This window comes from Lytechinus pictus, chromosome 18, assembly GCF_037042905.1.
Source record: "Lytechinus pictus isolate F3 Inbred chromosome 18, Lp3.0, whole genome shotgun sequence".
Classification (NCBI taxonomy): domain Eukaryota; kingdom Metazoa; phylum Echinodermata; class Echinoidea; order Temnopleuroida; family Toxopneustidae; genus Lytechinus; species Lytechinus pictus.
Genome location: NC_087262.1, coordinates 12908384 through 12928456, shown reverse-complemented (window position 1 = coordinate 12928456; position 20073 = coordinate 12908384). Strand labels below are relative to the sequence as shown.

The 20073-nt window shown below is 36.7% G+C and overlaps 1 protein-coding gene across 3 annotated transcripts; it reads left to right on the top strand.

The window, feature by feature from the left end:
- LOC135157486 (uncharacterized) lies at nt 1-19349 on the top strand. Of its 3 annotated transcripts, XM_064113219.1 has the most exons (7): nt 2293-2380; nt 4586-5309; nt 7936-7995; nt 9646-9768; nt 10630-10722; nt 11362-11554; nt 19269-19349. In XM_064113219.1, exons 2-6 carry the CDS (start codon nt 4601-4603, stop codon nt 11508-11510), a joined length of 1134 nt encoding a protein of 377 aa, XP_063969289.1. In that variant the 5' UTR covers nt 2293-2380; nt 4586-4600; the 3' UTR covers nt 11511-11554; nt 19269-19349. The 3 variants fall into 3 exon arrangements, with proteins under 3 accessions (XP_063969291.1, XP_063969290.1, XP_063969289.1); XM_064113221.1 differs by lacking the exons at nt 2293-2380; nt 19269-19349 and adding an exon at nt 1-103 and having other exon boundaries at nt 11362-14726; XM_064113220.1 differs by lacking the exon at nt 19269-19349 and having other exon boundaries at nt 2263-2380; nt 11362-14726.
- The last annotated feature ends 724 nt before the right edge of the window (nt 19350-20073 follow it).

The window sequence follows — 20073 nt, the reverse complement described above, 5'->3', positions numbered from 1 at the left end:
AGAGTTAGAGTCAAGATAAATGAATGCTGCAAGATAGCACTGGATAGAGACAGATGGAAAACCATGACATCCAACCTCTTCAAAGAGAAGGAACAGCGGTAAGGTAAGTCATATTTGCATAATTACGGTGACATCATAACACGCAAAATGGAAATTTTGAGTTCCGACGCTATTTTGATGACCTCTTGATATAATTGAGGGTAAAATGAGACATGAAATCATATCTGATTCACAATCTAACGAAATATGAAATAAAAATTGGGGGTCCCCACTCATTCAAAAGAGCTAAAGTGAATTTTCAATAGGCTTGTTTTTGCCCATATATGGCTTATAGCTAGAGCTTGCGCGCACAATGGCTGCAAAATTTAATGGATGCTCATTGCCTCATCGCTGAGCCGGCCCACATGAGTGCATGCCCATGCCCTCCTGTTGGGTCTCTTATGCTGTAAACCAAGAGGCAGTTTTTACTTGCACAGTGCACACTCACTTTTAATGTATATAAGTGAAATTTCAAATTACTTCACCATGGCACCTCGCACTGATACACAGAATGTTTTCATCCCGGGATAGCTTTGAAGCTGCTGAAAGGGATTACTCTCCAAGTTTCAAGATGATTGTAGAGAACTGATCGAAGTATCAATATGTGGTTTCAAACCGCCTCGATCACAAGAATCCCCGTTAAATTACGAGAACTTTTTTTAGGCTGAAAAATACCCATTAATTATTCCTGCATTCACACCGCCCTGAAACATACCCTTCGGGATAAGTTCCTGAAGTTACGAGCATGCGCAGTATGGTCTGATAAGCAGGCAAGGCGCGAGATTCAAAATCACTAGCCAAGCAGCCATCCACGGCGCTGCACCCAACGACACGCTGGGCTAAAAGTTCCCGTAATTTGCTTTCACATCGCCAAAACACATGTGACCTTGGAAAAATCCCTGCGAAAGTTATCGTAATTTCGCCAAGTACCTACTATTTAGCGGGTATTTTCTTTCGGGGAAATTACGCGTAGTTTGCTTTCACATTACCAAAATACCTGGTATTTTCTGATCGGGGTAAATTTCCCGATCAGAGAATACCTGGAACTGACGAACTTCGAGGCGGTCTGAAACCACCTTATTTGATCAGACTTAAAGGGATGGTCGGGGCTGAAAATATTTAAATCTAAATAAATAGGGTAAAGTTCACAGAGCAAAATGCTGAAAATTTCATCAAAATCGGATAACAAATAATGAGGTTATTGAATTTTAAAGTTTATCAATATTTTTTTTTAACAGTTGTATGCACATGGTCATGAATATTCATTAGGTAGGCTGATGAACTAACACCGCCACTTTCCTTTTTCTTATGTTATTACATGAAATCATAGATGTTTAATTTTTTTTCATACATGTGTAAACAATGTGTCTGCATTATGATGAAATAAGTTGTGGCAGTAAATGAAATGCACTTATTCAGTTGTCAATCCAATTGTTTTAGTTCTTGGTAGAAAAATATTGAATAAACCTAATTTTATATACCATGATAAAATACAAAAGAACAAGTGGGGATATGACATCATCAATCCACCTAATTAATATTCATAAAGACATGCCTAAAAGGCTTCATCGGAATGATGCAAATCTTTAAAAATCAATAACTTCATTAATTAATGTTATCCAATATTGATCAAATTTTCAGCATTTTGCTTTGTGAATTTTATATCTCCAGCCTGGACCATCCCTTAAAATTATCAATTCAGACACAGAAAAAACTGCAATTTCATGTTGCGTAATGGTAATGTTACGCACTAAAAGATGCCCACATACATGAGCACAAAATGTTGAAATGCTTCAAATACCATGAAACATACCCAAAATTAATCACAGGCAATTTTAAGCATTTATTAATTTTGATGCGCACGTACGACATGACCTTTGCATGACCTTTGATGACATCAACAATTGACCTAAATTTATTGGATGTAAATATAATTGATTATCCGTTATGTTGATATGATCAAATAAAGAATTTTACAAAATGGCACCTAGATGACATCATCATGACCTGATGACCTTGAAAAGCTAAGCTGCACGTCCGACTTTATACGATGAAATTAAAAGAAATTGACCAAACAGATTTCAGGAAAACTTGGAAATAAACATTTATGCTAAAAAATATATAATAAAGAAATTTCTGATCTGTCATAGACAGACCACGCCTCATTTATAACATGCCATTAGGCAGGATGTTTTTTAGTATCAAAACCATTGTAGGGATGATACAGTTCATGGATTGTATTTCTATCGGACAGTTATCTTCCCACCGTCGAACAAGCAGTCATTGAACAACGTGTATATGGCTTTTAGTGCTTTTTAGATACCTCTCACGGACAAAGTTGGTAAGTCAATACACTTAACTACACAAATTATAAATTTATTGAATTCAATCAATGGAAGATTTATGGGGGATCCTCTTGCTTATCACATTTGGCAAATGCGGCAGGTACAATGGTTAACTTTCATTGCGCTGCGTGCTCGCCATGTTGCCTACAGGACAAAACAGGTAGTACACTAGCTGGTGCTAAAGGCATATTGCCCATCATCTTCTACAGTATGTCAAGCGATGCACTAAATGCCATTTGAAAGACAATATTACCGATCACACGACAGTTATTTCCAGAAAGATTTGCTTTGAATTTACTGTAGATACTTTAGGCTAATCAGAGCTGCCAACCAAACCCTGTGGGATATTACCATAAAGACCTTATTTTAAGAAAAGAATACTTTTTTATACTGCCATGAGGAATTTTTACACAGTACATGTATCTCAAGATACAGGCAGGCTTTTTACGGCCTCTCTGTAGCTAAATTTTTATTTGTTCATGCATTTATGGAAGTAAAGGTTAGTATGTGATGTATTCATTGACGTAACTACATGTATTCATTTTTTTTAATTTATTTATCTATTCATTAGTATCATCACTATAACTACAATAATTCATTGAAATCAGGCTAGCCAACATTTGCTGATGTGATAATTTGATGCTTGTGGTTGCTCTCTTGACTTTTGTTAAATGTGAGGAGCAATAGTTAGAATAAACCTGAAAAAGGAGGAAATAAGGGTGTATTCTCTTCTGTGTTAAAGTTCCATCAGAGTTTTGCCTAATGTTTCTATGCTTCGTAACGGCTATTCCTTGACATTGACCAGTCCCACAACATTATAGAAATAAAAAAAAATATTATTTTTTAAATATCATATAGAGAACCATTGTACTGTTTAAAAGCTATATATATATATTTTTATTCACATATTTACCTTCAGCTTAATTTGTAAAAGTAACCTTTTGAACAAACTTTGACATAAATGCACATGTTAGCACCTGCATTTCATTGAAGTCATGCAAGTCACTTGTTTGGTTTCATCTTCAATATTCTTACAATAATTTCCCTTAATTCTCCATCAAGTAAGCTTGGGTTTGAGAAGTACATTTGATTTTGTGGAAGATATTTGATTTGTTTTAATTGTTTTGCTTCGTTTTAAAGTTTCTTATTTTCTGGTGCAGTAAGAAGGTGCAATACCTTGATAGGTCAATGGCCTCTGGCATGTACCAATTACTTGCCACAAGACAGTCATTAGTCATTATGAAGTAAATTCATTGATGGTCGATATATGAATGTTATTTTTACATTGGTTGGATTGTTCATTTTTTTAAGATGCGAATCTAATAAATTGAATTTAATTGAAATGAAATTAAAATGGAATTATTTACTCATTAATAATCGTTCCAAAGAGTACTACTTTCAAATGTGCATGCATGTAACTATTTCATTTACTATTTATTTCTTGAATCAAAAGTTTAATTATATCATTTATTTTATCTTGTACATACATTGTAACCATTGCAATTCAGTCTTTGGACTGCGAGAATGGATATTTTCAATACAATCCTTCAATCAATCAATCAATCAATCAATCAATCAATCAATCAATCAATCAATCAATTTATACTTATATTGACTGGCTTTGAGATAAATGATATATATTTCCCAAGGTGTTCTCATAGTCCAGAATCTTGATGAGGGCAATATGGGTCTACAGAGGGAAATATAATTTGGTATCTCCCGAAAATTAACGCTTGTCAATATTATTAAAATTACCTACAGCAGTATGTTTAATTTAAGCTATTATTTGTAGCGATTTCTGTGCCTGTTTACCTGTTGGTACTTCTGATTTCAGGCTATTCACGAAGTTGATGAAATAATCCTGGCGAATTGTGACATAAATTCTTACAGTGCAGGAGCACATGCATAATGCGCACATGCACTTTGATGCATACACCCTCAAGCTTGGGTTTGCTGGGAATATGGTTATTATGGACAGATAATTATTGCACATTGGCTCAATAAAATATTACTCTTTTTGCGGAATGGTCACTCGTAATTCAGCCAGGGATTTTCACTGATTGAGCAGAGACCTGGCCAAGCAAACGTGAGGTAGCTATTTATCAGTTAGACAGACAAAATATGAGTTCTTGCCACCTACATGTAAATGCTTCATACAGTTAACAATCAATATTATGTCATTCCATTCACTACAAATACAGCACCCAGACCCAGAGATGAACAACATGAAGCCTCTAAGACTGGTCATGATGAATATCTTCATTGTTGCTTGTATGAACAGTTTGCCTCCTATAAATGCCTCAACAGAGGTAGTTATTGGTGGGTGCCCCCAGTACCCAAAACCAACATACTTTTGTGTACTGGACACCCCAAAGGATGAAAATCTTGTAAATGAGGGAGACAATTTAAATCTTCAGTGGCAAATGCATTCTCCTTCGAACTTGAGCGAGACACAAGTCTCTGTCTTCAACGGGAAAGATACCATTATAAGTGGTACACATGTCACAGCCTACCTGGAAAACGCCAATAAATGGATCGCAAAATGGAATTGTACACAGAATAATGGCATATATATATGTAATTATACTGTGACCTTACATAATGCAGAACATACAGATGAGATTGCGGCCAACTTAAAGATCAATCATGGAGAATGTGTATACATATTTGGTGATTTTCGCATCAGAGTACCACCTGTGACCCCAACAAGTACAGAAATGAATACACCTGTACAAACTGCAAATGGATCTGAGTCCTTTGCTACCACCACACCCACAACAGTTTGTCCAAATCATCGTGAACCATCTACAAGTGGACCATCAATCTGGGGGATTATTGGCTTTGCCATACTTAGTTGTCTGGTGCTGAGGAAAGAGATACAAAGAGCCTTAACACAGCTTTCTAGATACATTCATAGCAGGACTGGTAAGAACATCCAACTTTTCATTCATCTTCATTTTGATCACAGCAAAATAATCATATAATGTCAAACTGCCATCATAAGGATATAAAATCCAGAATTAATGGAATTTTAATGGAATGAAATGCTGAACGCGTGAAAGCTGCTTGAGCTACAGCCGGGGTAATAATATCCAAGTCCTTTGGAAGCGCATAGAGACGTTATTTATAATGTGTTATACAAGAACCGACTATTATTATCTAATTGGTTGTGTATTTAAATCTTTTTTAAGTACTATCTAGATTGTCATCATGGAGCAAATTGTTACAGGTCTTTGAAAGATAGTAATCACATAATATTGCATCTCTATCCGGGGGGGGGGGGGGGGGTAAGGGCCCTTCCATTAACGAGTGGAGACCATGCGCAACCAAATTACCCCATAAAAAGGATCTCCTTTTCGAGATAGGGCATGTTACGTACATAACATAATAAGGGTGTCAAAAACACTAAAATAAGAAAGCTACGTATTTATTGCGAGGGTACAAAATATTATAATACTTTATAAAGGATGTACATTTTTGCACCAACACTACTTGTTTTGGGTCCTCCTGGAGATGAGGTGGTATGTATTCCCAACGGCCTTAACTTCAAAGCAGACATCCATTACTCGGTTCGTTTGCGTGCTTCTCTTGTATTGTAATGTCCCTGCACAGACTAGAAAAAATATTGCTGCCAATGCTGGGGCTGTTGAGCTATCACTGCAGATCTCCCGGGGGGGGGGGGGGCACTTCCATTGACGAGTGGATAACATGCACAACCATGGGGTCTCGAAAATCACCCTAAAGACGTACTTTCCATATTCTGAAAATGCACCCCTTAACAAGTATTGGCGTGTGAAACCCTACCCTTAACAAGTATTGGAAACAAAACCACACTGTTGACAAGTATTCCCTAAAATGAACCCCTAAACAAGTACAGGAATATTTTGTTGTTATGTCACGGGTCCTTAGGTCGTCGGTTTTACCTTTACACATCATTTGGTTTAGTACGAGTGTACGACCCCACCTTCCACACCTCAAATCGTCGCATATCGGACTCTAAATACTGTGGCAAAAAGGACATCCTTCATAAAACATTTTCACTTTGTTCTATCATCCCTGCAAATTTGACCCTAAAAACGTACTTTCCTAGCGAAATAGATACCCCTTTTTCATTATTTTTGTGTTTTTGACACCCTGATCACGTTACATACGTAACATGCCCTATCTTGAAAAAGACATCCTATTTACGTGTTTTTTGGGTCGCGCATGGTATCCACTCGTCAATGTAAGTGCCCCCCCCCCCCCCGGGGTAGATTTACTTGTTTAGGGGGTCAAAGTAAGGGAATACTTGTTAAAGGACAAGTCCGCTCCAACAAAAAAATTATTTGAATAAAAAGAGAAAAATCCAACAAGCGTAACACTGAAAATTTCATCAAAATCGGATGTAAAATAAGAAAGTTATGACATTTTAAAATTTCACTTAATTTCACAAAACAGTTATATGCACATCCTGGTCAGTATGCAAATGAGGAGACTGATGACGTCATCCACTCACTATTTCTTTTGTATTTTATTATATGAAATATGAAATATTCTCATTTTCTCTTCATTGTCAAGTGAAAATTGATTAATTCCTCCCTATACATCTGGAATTAGCATTGTTTAATACTATATGGTTCAGTCAAGTCGGTCCCTATGGTCAAATCTGTAAAAAATGAAATATTGTATAATTCAAACAATAGAAAACAAAAGAAATAGTGAGTGATAGACATCATCGACCGACTCATTTGCATGTCACTGAGTTGTGCATATCACTGTTTTGTGAAAAATAAGCGAAACTTTAAAATGCCATAACTTTCTTATTTTACATCCGATTTTGATAAAATTTTCAGTGTTATGCTAGTTTAATTTTTCTCTATTTATTCAAATCAACATTTTTGGGGGGTGGACTTGTCCTTTAAGGGTACTGTTTTGTTTCTAATACTTGTTAAGGGTAGTATTTCATGCGCCAATACTTGTTGAGAGGTGTATTTTCAGAACATGGAAAATACTTGTTTAGGTTGCTTTTTGAAACCCCATGTTCACTCATGGTATCCACTCATCAATGGAAGTGCCCCCCCCCCCCCGATCTCTATAGATACATGTAACCTACGGACAACTATATACATTCATTCTGAAGGATATCCCCACATTCTGTAAATTTGCAAGACTGCCGTGATAATTTCAACATTCTTTTGCCCAGAAATAGTTTTCTCCAGGAATAACAGTTTTCAGACAATACAAACTTACCAAAGTTCCTAGGATAGGTTTGAAATACAGCTTTTTCTAAGCTGCCCTCGTTTTTTTTTCACTTTGAAATATACAAGGTTTTAACACCCCAGAGGCCCATTGCAGAAAGAGTTTCAATCAAAAAATCAACTGCAACTTGATTTGTAACCAATGAAACTCGCATATTAGGGACTTGATTTCTTAAGAAGAGTTTAAACGCAACTCTTTCTGCAACGATCAGGTCCCCGGGATGATAAACATTCATCTCATATATCAAAATCAAGATTTTGTAGGCTTGTATTTACTGATGTATTTCATTGTTTTCCTTATTCATTTGCAACAGGGACACCCAGAGCTACTTCCGAACGACGGGAACAAGAGGCATCACCCATTCCTACTGAAGGTAGATCTCAAATTTGAAAGTTCTGCAAACCATATTGCAATTGAACCCCAATACTAGTAGTCCTGGCCTATCGAGTCTGGTCATCCCGAGGGGGGGGGGAGGGGGCGTTATGGCCTTCCTATGATCTTGGTCACAAATTCCAAGATCGCAACAAAAAATTGCACAATGGTAGAAAATTATGTAATATACAAAGTTACATAAATATAGCTAAATGTCATAAAATCTATGGGAATTCCTCATGCTAATTTGTGCATGGAATTAGAATTTGACAAGCTTTAAAGTTCTTTAACTACTAACTTACTGTTAAGAGATATTCTTGTAATATTCTGATCATATGAATATTAATGTATTGGCATAAAAAATATCTATTTCGCTATGTTATTGTTAATTCTAATTTATTCCTTTGGGGTTTTTCTAATTAATTTTTTTTGAAAAAATCAATGGAATTGTTGGCAATACTTTTTTAACATGAAATAAATTGACGTTAATTACTTAAATAAAAATAATGGTGCAGTTATCAATTCTGGCTACAACAGAATTTGCATTTGATTTGCACAAAAAAATCATAGGTTTTTAAAAGCAATTTTTGGTTTGGCATACACTTACATAATGTTGTAACAATCTACCCAGGCACTAGCGTACCTACGGGGGGGGGGGGGGGGTCAGAGGGGGCAGTCTGCCCCCCCCCCTGACGACCCACAACCCATGCAAAGGACGTATCCCTGCCCCCCCCCCCCCTGACGAGCATGAAAGACCTTTTTTGCCCCCCTGACGAGCTTGAATATCTTTTTTGCTCGTCAAATTCTTTTCTGGTACGAAATCCTTTATTTGTGATTGAAGTCCTTTTTTTTTTTGGGCTTGTCAAATTTTTTGGCGGATGGTTTCCCCCCCCCCCCCTGTGGAAAATCCTAGGTACGCCACTGTACCCAGGTATCACAAATTCATTCTCGAATGATGTGCAAGACTTTGAAAAAACAAAGATGGGGCAACCCCCCCCCCCTCCTATTACACATTCATCACAAAAACATTGCGGTGGGCCATTATCCCCCCTCCTTGAAGATAAGAATTGAAAATTCAAGCTAGAGTAATATCTCTACTATTAAACTGCCATGTATCCTTGGCAAATACGTTTTAAACCTTCCCTTTTAGCTGTAGACTCTTTTAACCTCTTTTTTTTAATATGGCCTACGTGTTTAATGAAATAGCACTTAATTACACTCATGCCAAATATTCTTTATAACGTCTTGCATCTGAAGGTTTAAACGAGATTGTGATAAATGAACCAACTGAACGGCTTCATCAGCAAGAACTTAGATCATCTTCCACTGCAATAACCATTCAAGGTAGAAGTACATCATCTACAAAATAAATCTAAAGTACATGTGATTTGTCTCAAAGGGGTACAGGTAGCTAAAAGAGAAACATCCACACATTTCCTAGTTATTATGCACCATGCAAACATATTTATTTCTTTTGGGAAAGGATTACTTGTCAACCCATAGGAAAAGATCACCTAGTATTGATGTACAACTACCACAATGCTTATCTATTTCTACTGACCATATAAAACAAATCAGAAACTACATGTGCATGTCAGGTTCAATAGATTTGATTACTTAATACCTTGATAACATGTATCTCCTTTATCAGTCACCTATGATGCATCAACCCAAGCAATCCGGATTGAAACCACAGACCCTATTGAACCACTCGACCGACAACTGACACCATCCACTAGTGAAGGAATCAGCCATTCTGTTCTTCCTCCTAAAGGTATATCTCGTAATTGAACTGCATACTAATTTAACTGACCAATTATGCTACTTCATAAACTTCAATTTCAATTTATTTAATTCAAAATTAAAAACAATTACAAGGTAAAAATAAAACATAAAATGGAATGTGAAGACAGCTTAGAAGAACATTGAAGTCTTATGAAATGCTGCCACCAATGACACAAACAATTAAAACCAAGTAATATACAAGAACAAATGAAAAGAGAGCATATTTCAAATGAGTAACCAGATGATACATATGAAATAAATTGAGCGATAAACAGACATAGCAAAGGACACATTCAGATGAAAATGAGCCTGATAATTCACATGTAGTTTTGAAACCGTAGTTTCTTATAATACTTTTCAAAAACATTTAATGAAGGACTTGATTAAATTTCTTCTGACAGAGCATTCCAAATTTTGGGTCCTTTATAAAAATAACTGAATTTACGCCAACATTTGTTTTGTAAGAGGTAAATGAGAATTAAACTGGTTTCGCATGTCATAAGATGTCATTTCAGAAATCAGAAATATGCATGAGACATATTCAAATCATATAACTTGAGTGGTAATAACTGAGATATCAAAATGCCCTCTTTACTAACTACCATCAGTACCACCATGCATCTCATACCCTTTCATTTATTTTCTAATACATGTTTCGACAGTTATTTCAAAGAGTACCCGTACTTGTGCACAATAACTGCATAGGTGCTAAATACTTGCAAGCTTTAAACTATAACAATGTCATGTATTCCTACTTACTATATAAAAAGTGAGGAATTCGTGACTGGTATAATGAAACTGCATTTGATTATTTTCATACTTCGAAACATTTACCTATATGTGTCAACAGCCCAGACTAAGATTTTGACCAGAGAACCTACTAAGCCACTCAGCGAACAGGCAACATCATCCGCCACTGAAGGAATCGATCAACCTGTTCAAGGTAGAACCCATGCAAATTCAACTACATTATTGCATGTATTTGTATTTATTTCATAGAAATTTAGGATAAAATGAAACTTTCCTTCAGTTGTCTCAGGATGAAAAAAAGAAAGGATGGATGGAAAATTGACCTCAGAATATAATGCTTCTTGCATCCACTTACAGTGGGCGGTGGCATAAAAATGCACTACAGCTCCAAAATATATGAACATGAGATAAAACAAGATAAAAGTTGAGTTATTCGATGTGTTTCTGGAACAAATATATATTACAAGAATATATTACTGCCATTTTCTGGAACAATATTTCTATGCAAGTTTACCAATGTATGGACAAATAAGGCAACTCAATTTGATATGATTTTATAACTTGTGCACAAAAAAGAATCAATCCCAATCTAGATCTGGTCAGTTGTGTTAATCAAGAAATGAAGCACAAATTATTGGGCCAGCCCAGTAGAAAGCACTCAGTCTGGTTGTTTTCCAGTGTAATATAAGATATACTATTGGATATCATGGGGAGGCTTCAATGGCTTCTATTTTATTTATCTTGTTTTTCAGAACTGGTATCACACTTTATCACAAAACCATGTTTTTATTATAAGAGACTGAGAACTCTGATTTATATTGTTTATTTACAGACATGGAGTCTTCCAGTATGGAAGTTGAGGGTATCCTCTCTGACCGCATGACATCCGCACTCGGGGAAAGAGAGAAATACTCTGGAGCTGATGAGCAACATAGACTGCTTCAACCAGAGAGTCAAGATGATTGTGCAAATCATTCTTAATTCCTTAATTCCTTAAAGGTCAAGTCCACCCCAGAAATATATTGGTATGAATCAAAAGATAAAAATTAAACAAGTATAATGCTGAAAATCAGTGATGTGCAAATAAGAGAGTTGTTGTTGTCCCTTATTTACAATTTTTGGGGTATTGTTTGAATTATGGTAAAGTGTCTGCCTGTCGAACCAAAGATCATGGGTTCGAGTCCATCATGGGTGGATGAGTGAAGCCAGTGCATTGTGTGTAAATGTCTCTCCCCTGTTTCATAGATGCAGGCTATGTTACAGTAGAAAACACTCTGTCCGTTCGGATAAGGACATTAAATGGAGGACTCGTGAGAGGACAGTCACCACCTTTGCACGTTCACACTGCACTATTCGAATAAGAGTAGGGGAAAACCGGTTTAGTGGTCCACCTACATTCCCCCAACCAGTTATATCGGGAGGAGAGACCTGCGGGTCACAGTTCTGTGTGCGCGCCCTTCTAGGTGACCCAGATTGGCTGGCTCCTCCAAAAATGCGCCTTTGAATGTCTTTGACAGATACATGGCGCTATACAAATGCTGTGCATCATCATTATATAATATTTCAACGTTTGCAGATGTACTGACCAGGATGGGCATATAACTGTTTTGTGAAGAAAGCGAAAATTGAAAAATGTCCTCATGACTTATTTTACATCTGATCTTGATTAATTTTTATTGTTATACTTTTCGGATTTTTCTCTTTTTTATGAAAGTCAACTTTTGTTTGGGTGGACATGTCCTTTAACCCGTTCAACCCGAAAAGCCAGAATACCAGCTTCAAGTCATGTGATTCGAAAAGCAAGGGTATTAGGTATCAGGACCTTTAAAAATGACATCATTTTATAGATATTCAGTTGATACTTATTGTTTATAATTCCGTTGATGATTGGCTTTCATTGACAAGGTTTTAGCTTATGAATAATAAATGACCCAAATATACTACCTTACCTCGGAGGCTTTTGTTATAATACATGGTGAGTAGTATGGACTATGCATAAGCTATTGCTGAATTTTACTTCCGTTAAAACAGCAATTTTAAGACAAAATTTGAGACTATGGTTAGTACAGGCAGCTAAACAACATCAGCCCGGCCAAGCCGGGTACCAGCCGAGAAAGGTGCCACTGACATGACTGGGCTCGAGTCTTGAGAATAGGAGATCATTCATTTCAAATGTAATGGGTTCCTTTATTTGTCCAATAATCTTGATATCAGCAAATAATTCAGGATGAGGGTCACAACTGTCCCAATTAATTTAGGGTTCAAAGGATTAATACATCTTTCTCTTCTAGTCATATGGGCATGTTTCTTATCTTCAATTTTAATCCATTTTCTCTCTCTCTCTCTCTCTCTCTCTCTCTCTCTCTCTCCGGTGAATGCACTGCTTTTACAATGTGGTCACCATGCTTTGCATCTCCACAAAAGCATATATGAAGAAATTTGTTATGATCAGTTGATGTATGGCATCAGAATAGACTAATCGGTAAATAATAAGTATTTCTTTAAAAAAACATGAAAACAACAAATTAAAGTTGAAACATTTAAACATTATTACATGTACTTTTGCTTATACTATACTGTGCTTTTCCTTTTGGCCCAAATCACTTGCAGTATAGTTTCTTGGAAATATATGAATAACCAAAGTTAAAGGATTTGCTAAGGAACGGCTATCAAATGCCTTGAAATTTGAGACTATTGGATGTGTACAAACAGGAATGGAGTACAGCAATATAGTCCAACCCCCTATGTAGTAATTATAGAATGTCTAATAATTAGCTAGTCTTTTTAGATCACATAGATTGCATGTAAATAATAGTAGGTTTGACCCCACTTTGTAGAATGAGGAACAATGTACTCTATGTTCATCTTTGGATATAGGGGAAGAATGCCAATATATTTGTATGCCCATTTTAGGAAAAATTTTCTTGCCAAGAAACTGATTCACATCCACACAGTGTGATAAATAATATTTACTATCAATAAAACTTGCCTTCTGAAAAGAAATGTGCAGGAAATGTGTAAAATAATTATGCTGCACTTTGCACATGAAACAAGCAGAAGGTGGTATATTTATGATTGATTACAGAATAAATATGTTTCCTTACTCGTAGTAATTTTCAAAAAATATTGGGTAAATAAAAATTGCATTTCACAGTGCAGCTCTCTCCCACATTCTCCATGGTTTTGTCAATGAAGATATAGTGTGACAATGACATGGCTCTGAATTTCAGCAATACAGGTGCCTAAAAATACATACTTCCATTGTGTCTTCCTTATGATGAAAATCTATTTTCAAAATTCATAAGTTACAATCTATTGCTGAGAAGATTATTTTTATACAACAATGTGTATATGTGTAGCTTGTTCCACAGTTGCTGAAGTTTTAAAATCAATCTATGTCTCTTTATCTCTCTTATCCACTATCTTAGGTTTTTCTTCTTTCCAATGATTCCCCATTTCTGTATAACTACTTTATTTGTTTTTCTTTCCTGCATAATTTGCTTTGAAATGTGCAAAATGTTATGGACATTAAAATATTCTTTAACTGTACCTAAAAATGTGTTTTTGCAAGATTTTTTTTTTTTTTTTTTACTTTTATGGTACCAAATGCAGTATCTTCTTCTATACACCCTTAAAATTCAGGTTTTTACGGGAACAAGGACACAAATGTAAAAAAAAAAATTGAAAATCTAACATTCATATTCTATGGGACAAAGGTGCACTTACATGTTTGGAAGCTTCACAAATTGTTCATGGGGATGCTTGGTGTCAGTTTTCCTTTGGAAGAAGTGCAGAAAAAAAATCATAAATGAAAAAGTAACTCCAAGTTACCCCCAAAACAGTTAACAAGGCTTCCAAACACGTTTTGGATACCATTAATTTCAAAGTCTGATTTTGCCTTTTACATTTGCGTCCTTGTAAAACCTTTACAAAACACTTGTGGGCCTAGTAAAAAAAAAGCACTTTTAAGTATCAGTTGGAAATAGATGATGTATGATGTCATTCTAAGTAACAATCTTGGATTTTTGGCATGTCATGTAAGTCTTATCAGTTAAAATCTTGTTCTGTTACAAAAAATGCCCATATAAGTTTTATATGTAATCAAAATCAAATACATGTAGTTTTAAGACTAGAAAAAGGCAGTTTTATTGAACAGCAATGCCAGAAGCTTCTATTAATTAAAAGAATACAGATGCATTGACTGTGATCTTGTGTTTATTGGTATTCTTTGTCCACTTTGTTAGTTAGCCTATTATCAAGGCCATCTGCTATTGCATTATAGCCACGACCCCATTCTCATAACCGCCCGATAACTAGTTTATTTGAAACTGGTTTAGAAGAAACTAGTATAAAGTGTAATGAGAACGATCGAAGCGGTCTTGGAAGCGATCTCTCAGACCCGTTTGGGAAACCACCTCGCAATGTAGTTTTCAACATCACTTTGCCTTAATTGTTAAACTGGTTTTAGCGTGAGGACAAAACTGTTCTTCGGGAAGCAATCTTCGCACATTTGGAGCCTGCTTCTCCACACACTGTGTGTAGAATGTCTATAGCACTGCAGTTTGAATTTCGAGCAAAACATGTCACCAGCACTGAGAGCATTCCCATAGCAACAAGGCCAATTTACGTGGAGTGGTTTTGAAAATCGCCTTTGGATGATCAAATGGGAACGCTAGCAAAGCGATCTTCCACACTGGTTTCCTGAACCGATTTCAAGTAAACTAGTTAGAAAGTATAATGAGAACGGTGTCCATGACCATGTTCCAATCTACTTTTTAAACTGATTTACTGGAAACCAGTTTAGTGTAAACCAGTTAATCATGTAATGGGAACACTTGAAGAGGTCTTGGGAGCAATCTTAGGTTGTTTTTTAATGAAGTTCAGAAAACCACCTGTGTTATTCAAAACAGCTTTGCCTAGTTAAACTGATTTAATGAAGTGTAGGTGATGACTTAACTGTTCTTTGGGAAGCAATCTTCAACCAGTAGAACGAGAGTGTATGCATGTTGGACGCACTACTCAGCACTGTGTCTGGAATGCCTATGCTGTGGTTTCAAATTTTGCACCATCATTAACATAGCAACAAGACCACTTTACACAAGGCAAAAGTGATTTTGTGTTTCGCCCACTTATGAAAATAACCAGAAATATCGTGATTTGCGAGGGCACACAACAGAATTGTATCAAAACTTCATTGTGAAATGACTGGGATGGAATTACACTTGTCATAAGAGAGTCTTGCATGTAAACCTTAATGTTGACTTGAAAATGACCTTTGACCTTACCATGTGACCTCCGAATGCAGCATAACATGCAGGTCCCCCAAGTCCATCTACCATCCAAGTTTGGTTGAAAAGTAACTTAAGGTTGCGGAGTTAGGTGTCATAAGAGAGTCTTGCATGTAAACTTTAATGTTGACCTGAAAATGACCTTTGACCTTACCATGTCACCTCCAACAGCAGCCTAACATGCAGGTCCCCCAAGTCTATCTACCATCCAAGTGTGGTTGAAAAGTGACTTACGGTTGCCAAGTTAGGTGTCATAATAGAGTCTTGCATGTAAACTTTAACGTTGACTTGAAAATGACCTTTGACCTTACCATGTGACCTCCAACTGCAGCATGACATGCAGGTCCCCCAAGTCTATCTACCATCCAAGTGTGGTTGAAAAGTGACTTACGGTTGCCAAGTTAGGTGTCATAATAGAGTCTTGCATGTAAACTTTAACGTTGACTTGAAAATGACCTTTGACCTTACCATGTGACCTCCAACTGCAGCATGACATGCAGGTCCCCCAAGTCCATCTACCATCCAAGTTTGGTTGAAAATTGACTAACGGTTGCGGAGTTAGATGTCATAAGAGAGTCTTGCATGTAAACTTTAACGTTGACCTGAAAATGACCTTTGACCTTACCATGTGACCTCCGAGTGCAGCATAACATGCAGGTCCCCCAAGTCCATCTACTATCCAAGTTTTGGTTGAAAAGCGACTTACTGTTGCAGAGTTATGTGTCATTAGATTCGTGACAGACGGACAACATTTGGATCCCTGAGTCTCGCCTTCACCTCTGGTGGGCGAGACAATAAAGTGATTCTGGAAACCACCTTGAGATGGTGATGAGAATGCTAGCGAAGCTATTTTCTTCAGTATAAGACCTGTGATGTTCTCTGGCATGACGAAAAACCTCCATTTGAGAACCCTATACCCCAGTTTCCCTTGCAATCAATTCTCTTCTCCAAGTACGACAAACCCTACTGCCCCAAGCATGCAATGTAAGTATCAAAACACCTGTTTCTTGACCTCGGTCCGAAGATAACACAACAGCCCGGCATATACAGTCACAGCAGGGGGCCACACACGATGGGATGCATGCGCAGCGCTGAGTAAGGACCCGGTAAGCATGCCGTCATTTCTATTCGCTTACTTTCCTTATTTCGAGGTCGATTTTCTTCATTCGAAATTAAAAATGGACTAACATTGAATTTCTGAATACAATAAGCCTTTGTAAACGTGATTAAATATAGAATACAATAATTTCATTCAGAAGGTCCTACTACAGGCAGAGAAGTCTTACGTACAGCTGTTGTTTATCATTTCGTCCTTGGCTCAACGCTCATAATCTGGCCTGTGGAGGTGAAATTGAGACAGCGGGGATTACCTGGCCAAGCGGGGTTGATCAGGCGGGTGTTTCATAAAGCTGTTCGTAAGTTAAGAGCGACCGGTGATCCTGTCTTGCAGTAAATGGTACACACCATTGGCGATGATCACCAGTCGCTCTTTAAGTCGCTCTTAACTTACGAACAGCTTTATGAAACGGCCCCCTGGGCTTGGAAATGATGTTTTAGATTTTCAAATGCAAAATGGGGTAAAATACTGCAGTTTGCAATCTGAACTGCGGTCCGTTCTCAAACGGGGGTTGGACGTAATGGGTTTAATTTAATTTTCTTTATTAATATAAAAATACCAAAATGCAAATGTAGATGGCCTAAAAAAAATCTGCTGAAAAATGCTGCAAACACCCAATTAACAACACAGCCCCTAGTCTTAATCAATCAACCATTTGATCTGACAGGCTTGCATGTCTCACCTTGGGATTTAATCCAGCTGACCACAGTTTAGTGTAACCCTAGTAAAAGACATGAACCACTAGTTTTCCAAGCCAAAATGCTCCAGATGGGAATGGGGTATACATTAATAGTGACCACTACAATTATTGTATAGATCTGTGTTCATCACACAGAGCTTTCTGGTTACCAATAATATGTATATCTTAACAAGGGGAATGCCTCTGGCGGTCTCATCTGCATCACGCAATTCAATATAGCAGCAGTGCTGAATTTGAAAACTACTATAACTCGCACAAGATGTTCAGTTATACTAGGTTACTCTTATGTCCACGTTTTATGAACTGCTGTAGACCAATACACTTACAGAGATATGATGGTAATTCAACAAATACCCCCAACATGGCCAAAGTTCACTGACCTTGCATGACTTTTGACCTTGATCATGTGACCTGAAACTCGCACAGGATGTTCCGTGATACTTGATTACTCATACGTCTAAGTTTCATGAATCAGATCCATAAACTTTCAAAGTTATGATGGTAATTCAACAGATACCCCCAATTCGGCCAAAGTTCCTTGGCCTTTGACCTTGGTCATGTGACCTGAAATGCGCACAGGATGTTCAGTGATACTTGATTACTCTTATGTCCAAGTTTAATGAACTAGACCAATATACTTTCAAAGTTATGATGGTAATTCAACAAATACCCCCAATTTGGCCAAAGTTCATTGACCCTCAATGACTTTTGACCTTAATCATGTGACCTGAAACTTGCACAGGATGTTCAGTGATACTTGATTACTATTATGTCCAAGTTTCATGAATCAGATCCATAAACTTTCTAAGTTATGATGGTAATTCAACTGATACCCCCAATTCGGTCAAAGTTCATTGACCCTAAATGACCTTTGACCTTGGTCATGTGACGTGAAACTCATGCAGGATGTTTAGTGATACATGATTATACTTATGTCCAAGCTTCATGAACTAGGTCCATATATTTTCTAAGTTATGATGACATTTCAAAAACTTAACCTTAGGTTAAGATTTTGATGTTGATTCCCCCAACATGGTTTAAGTTCATTGACCCTAAATGACCTTTGACCTTAGTCATGTGACATGAAACTCAGGCAGGATGTATAGTAATACTTGATCAACCTTATGGCCAGGTTTCATGAACTAGGTCTACATACTTTCTAAGTTATGCTGTCATTTAAAAAACTTAACCTTCGGTTAAGATTTGGTGTTGACACCGCCACCGCCGCCGTCGGAAAAGCGACGCCTATAGTCTTACACTGCTATGCAGGTGAGACAAAAATTAATTTCAAATTAATTTCAAATTCATTTCTTTTTTTTCAGAGAGGAGGGAAGGGTTCAAGATTTTATATTTCTAAAATTAGCACAAAAAAGCCCATTTGTCCGAATGTGCACCTTAACCTTTTTATATTTGGATCATGGTCTGTGTACATGCACGTTTATAGCCTCGAGGGGGGATTTAAACCCCTTTGGGCTTCAGACATTTTTGTGAATTTCAGCAATATGGTTGATGTATCATGTATGGTGAATCATTAATTTTCACACTTAAGTTTCTTATTTTATTTCTAAACTGCAATGCGAATTTGATTTGAAATTGAATTTACACAAATAATCCCATTTATTGTGTTTCTTCAGAATCTGTGAAGTGGTTGAATGAACAAGAAAAGATGTCTGGATACCTGGAACTTCCTGAAGTAACCAAGCTATGAAACTCAAACTTCCATTCAATTGAGGCGGATTGATAATCGAGTCACCCCACTATATTGAAGAGAACCAGTGCATTATGCCCCATCAACATTTGGTATATGATTATCGTAGGGTCCCCATAAGATCATATTCATTTTAATCATAAGATTATCATACAAGTATCTAACGGATTCACAATTATTGCGGGGCCTATGATGTTTTTCAGTGCAGTTACATAAAATCACAGGATTGTAGCCCTTTAATACATCAAAGGGGTATAGTACAAATAGCACAAGGGATGGTACAATATAAGGTCAACACATATCAGCGTAGGGCATGGTATTTTGTAAGGCAACCTACGATCATGCAAAGCAGAGACATCATAAAATCTTGGTACGTAATTATGTGGTTTTGTTTCTAGGCCCTCAACAACATTTGCCCTACATGAAATCCTATGACGGCAATACCAAATAGGCAATGTAAATACAAAAATTATAGCCACCTTTGACACAAAAACATTACAAATTAAACCATTGTATGATGATTGTAGCAAGATAAACTCAGTGTGTTGATTGGGGTACTTAGTCATAAAGGGGAAGTGACGAGGAGTGTAGATAATTTGTAATTTGCAAAAATATATTTCAATGTATTCTTATTAACATATTTCTGCTGATTTGAACTATTTGCCAATGAATTAACATGCAAAAATCTGTAAGTTCTGGAAATAGTGTATTTCATGATAATAAAATATGAC

Coding starts and splice junctions, on each gene's coding strand:
- LOC135157486 (XM_064113219.1), top strand. CDS start 4,601: ATGAACAACATGAAGCCTCTAAGACTGGTCATGATGAATATCTTCATT. Junction 5,310..7,935: donor ATACATTCATAGCAGGACTG/GTAAGAACATCC, acceptor CATTTGCAACAG/GGACACCCAGAGCTACTTCC. Junction 7,996..9,645: donor ATCACCCATTCCTACTGAAG/GTAGATCTCAAA, acceptor CTCCTTTATCAG/TCACCTATGATGCATCAACC.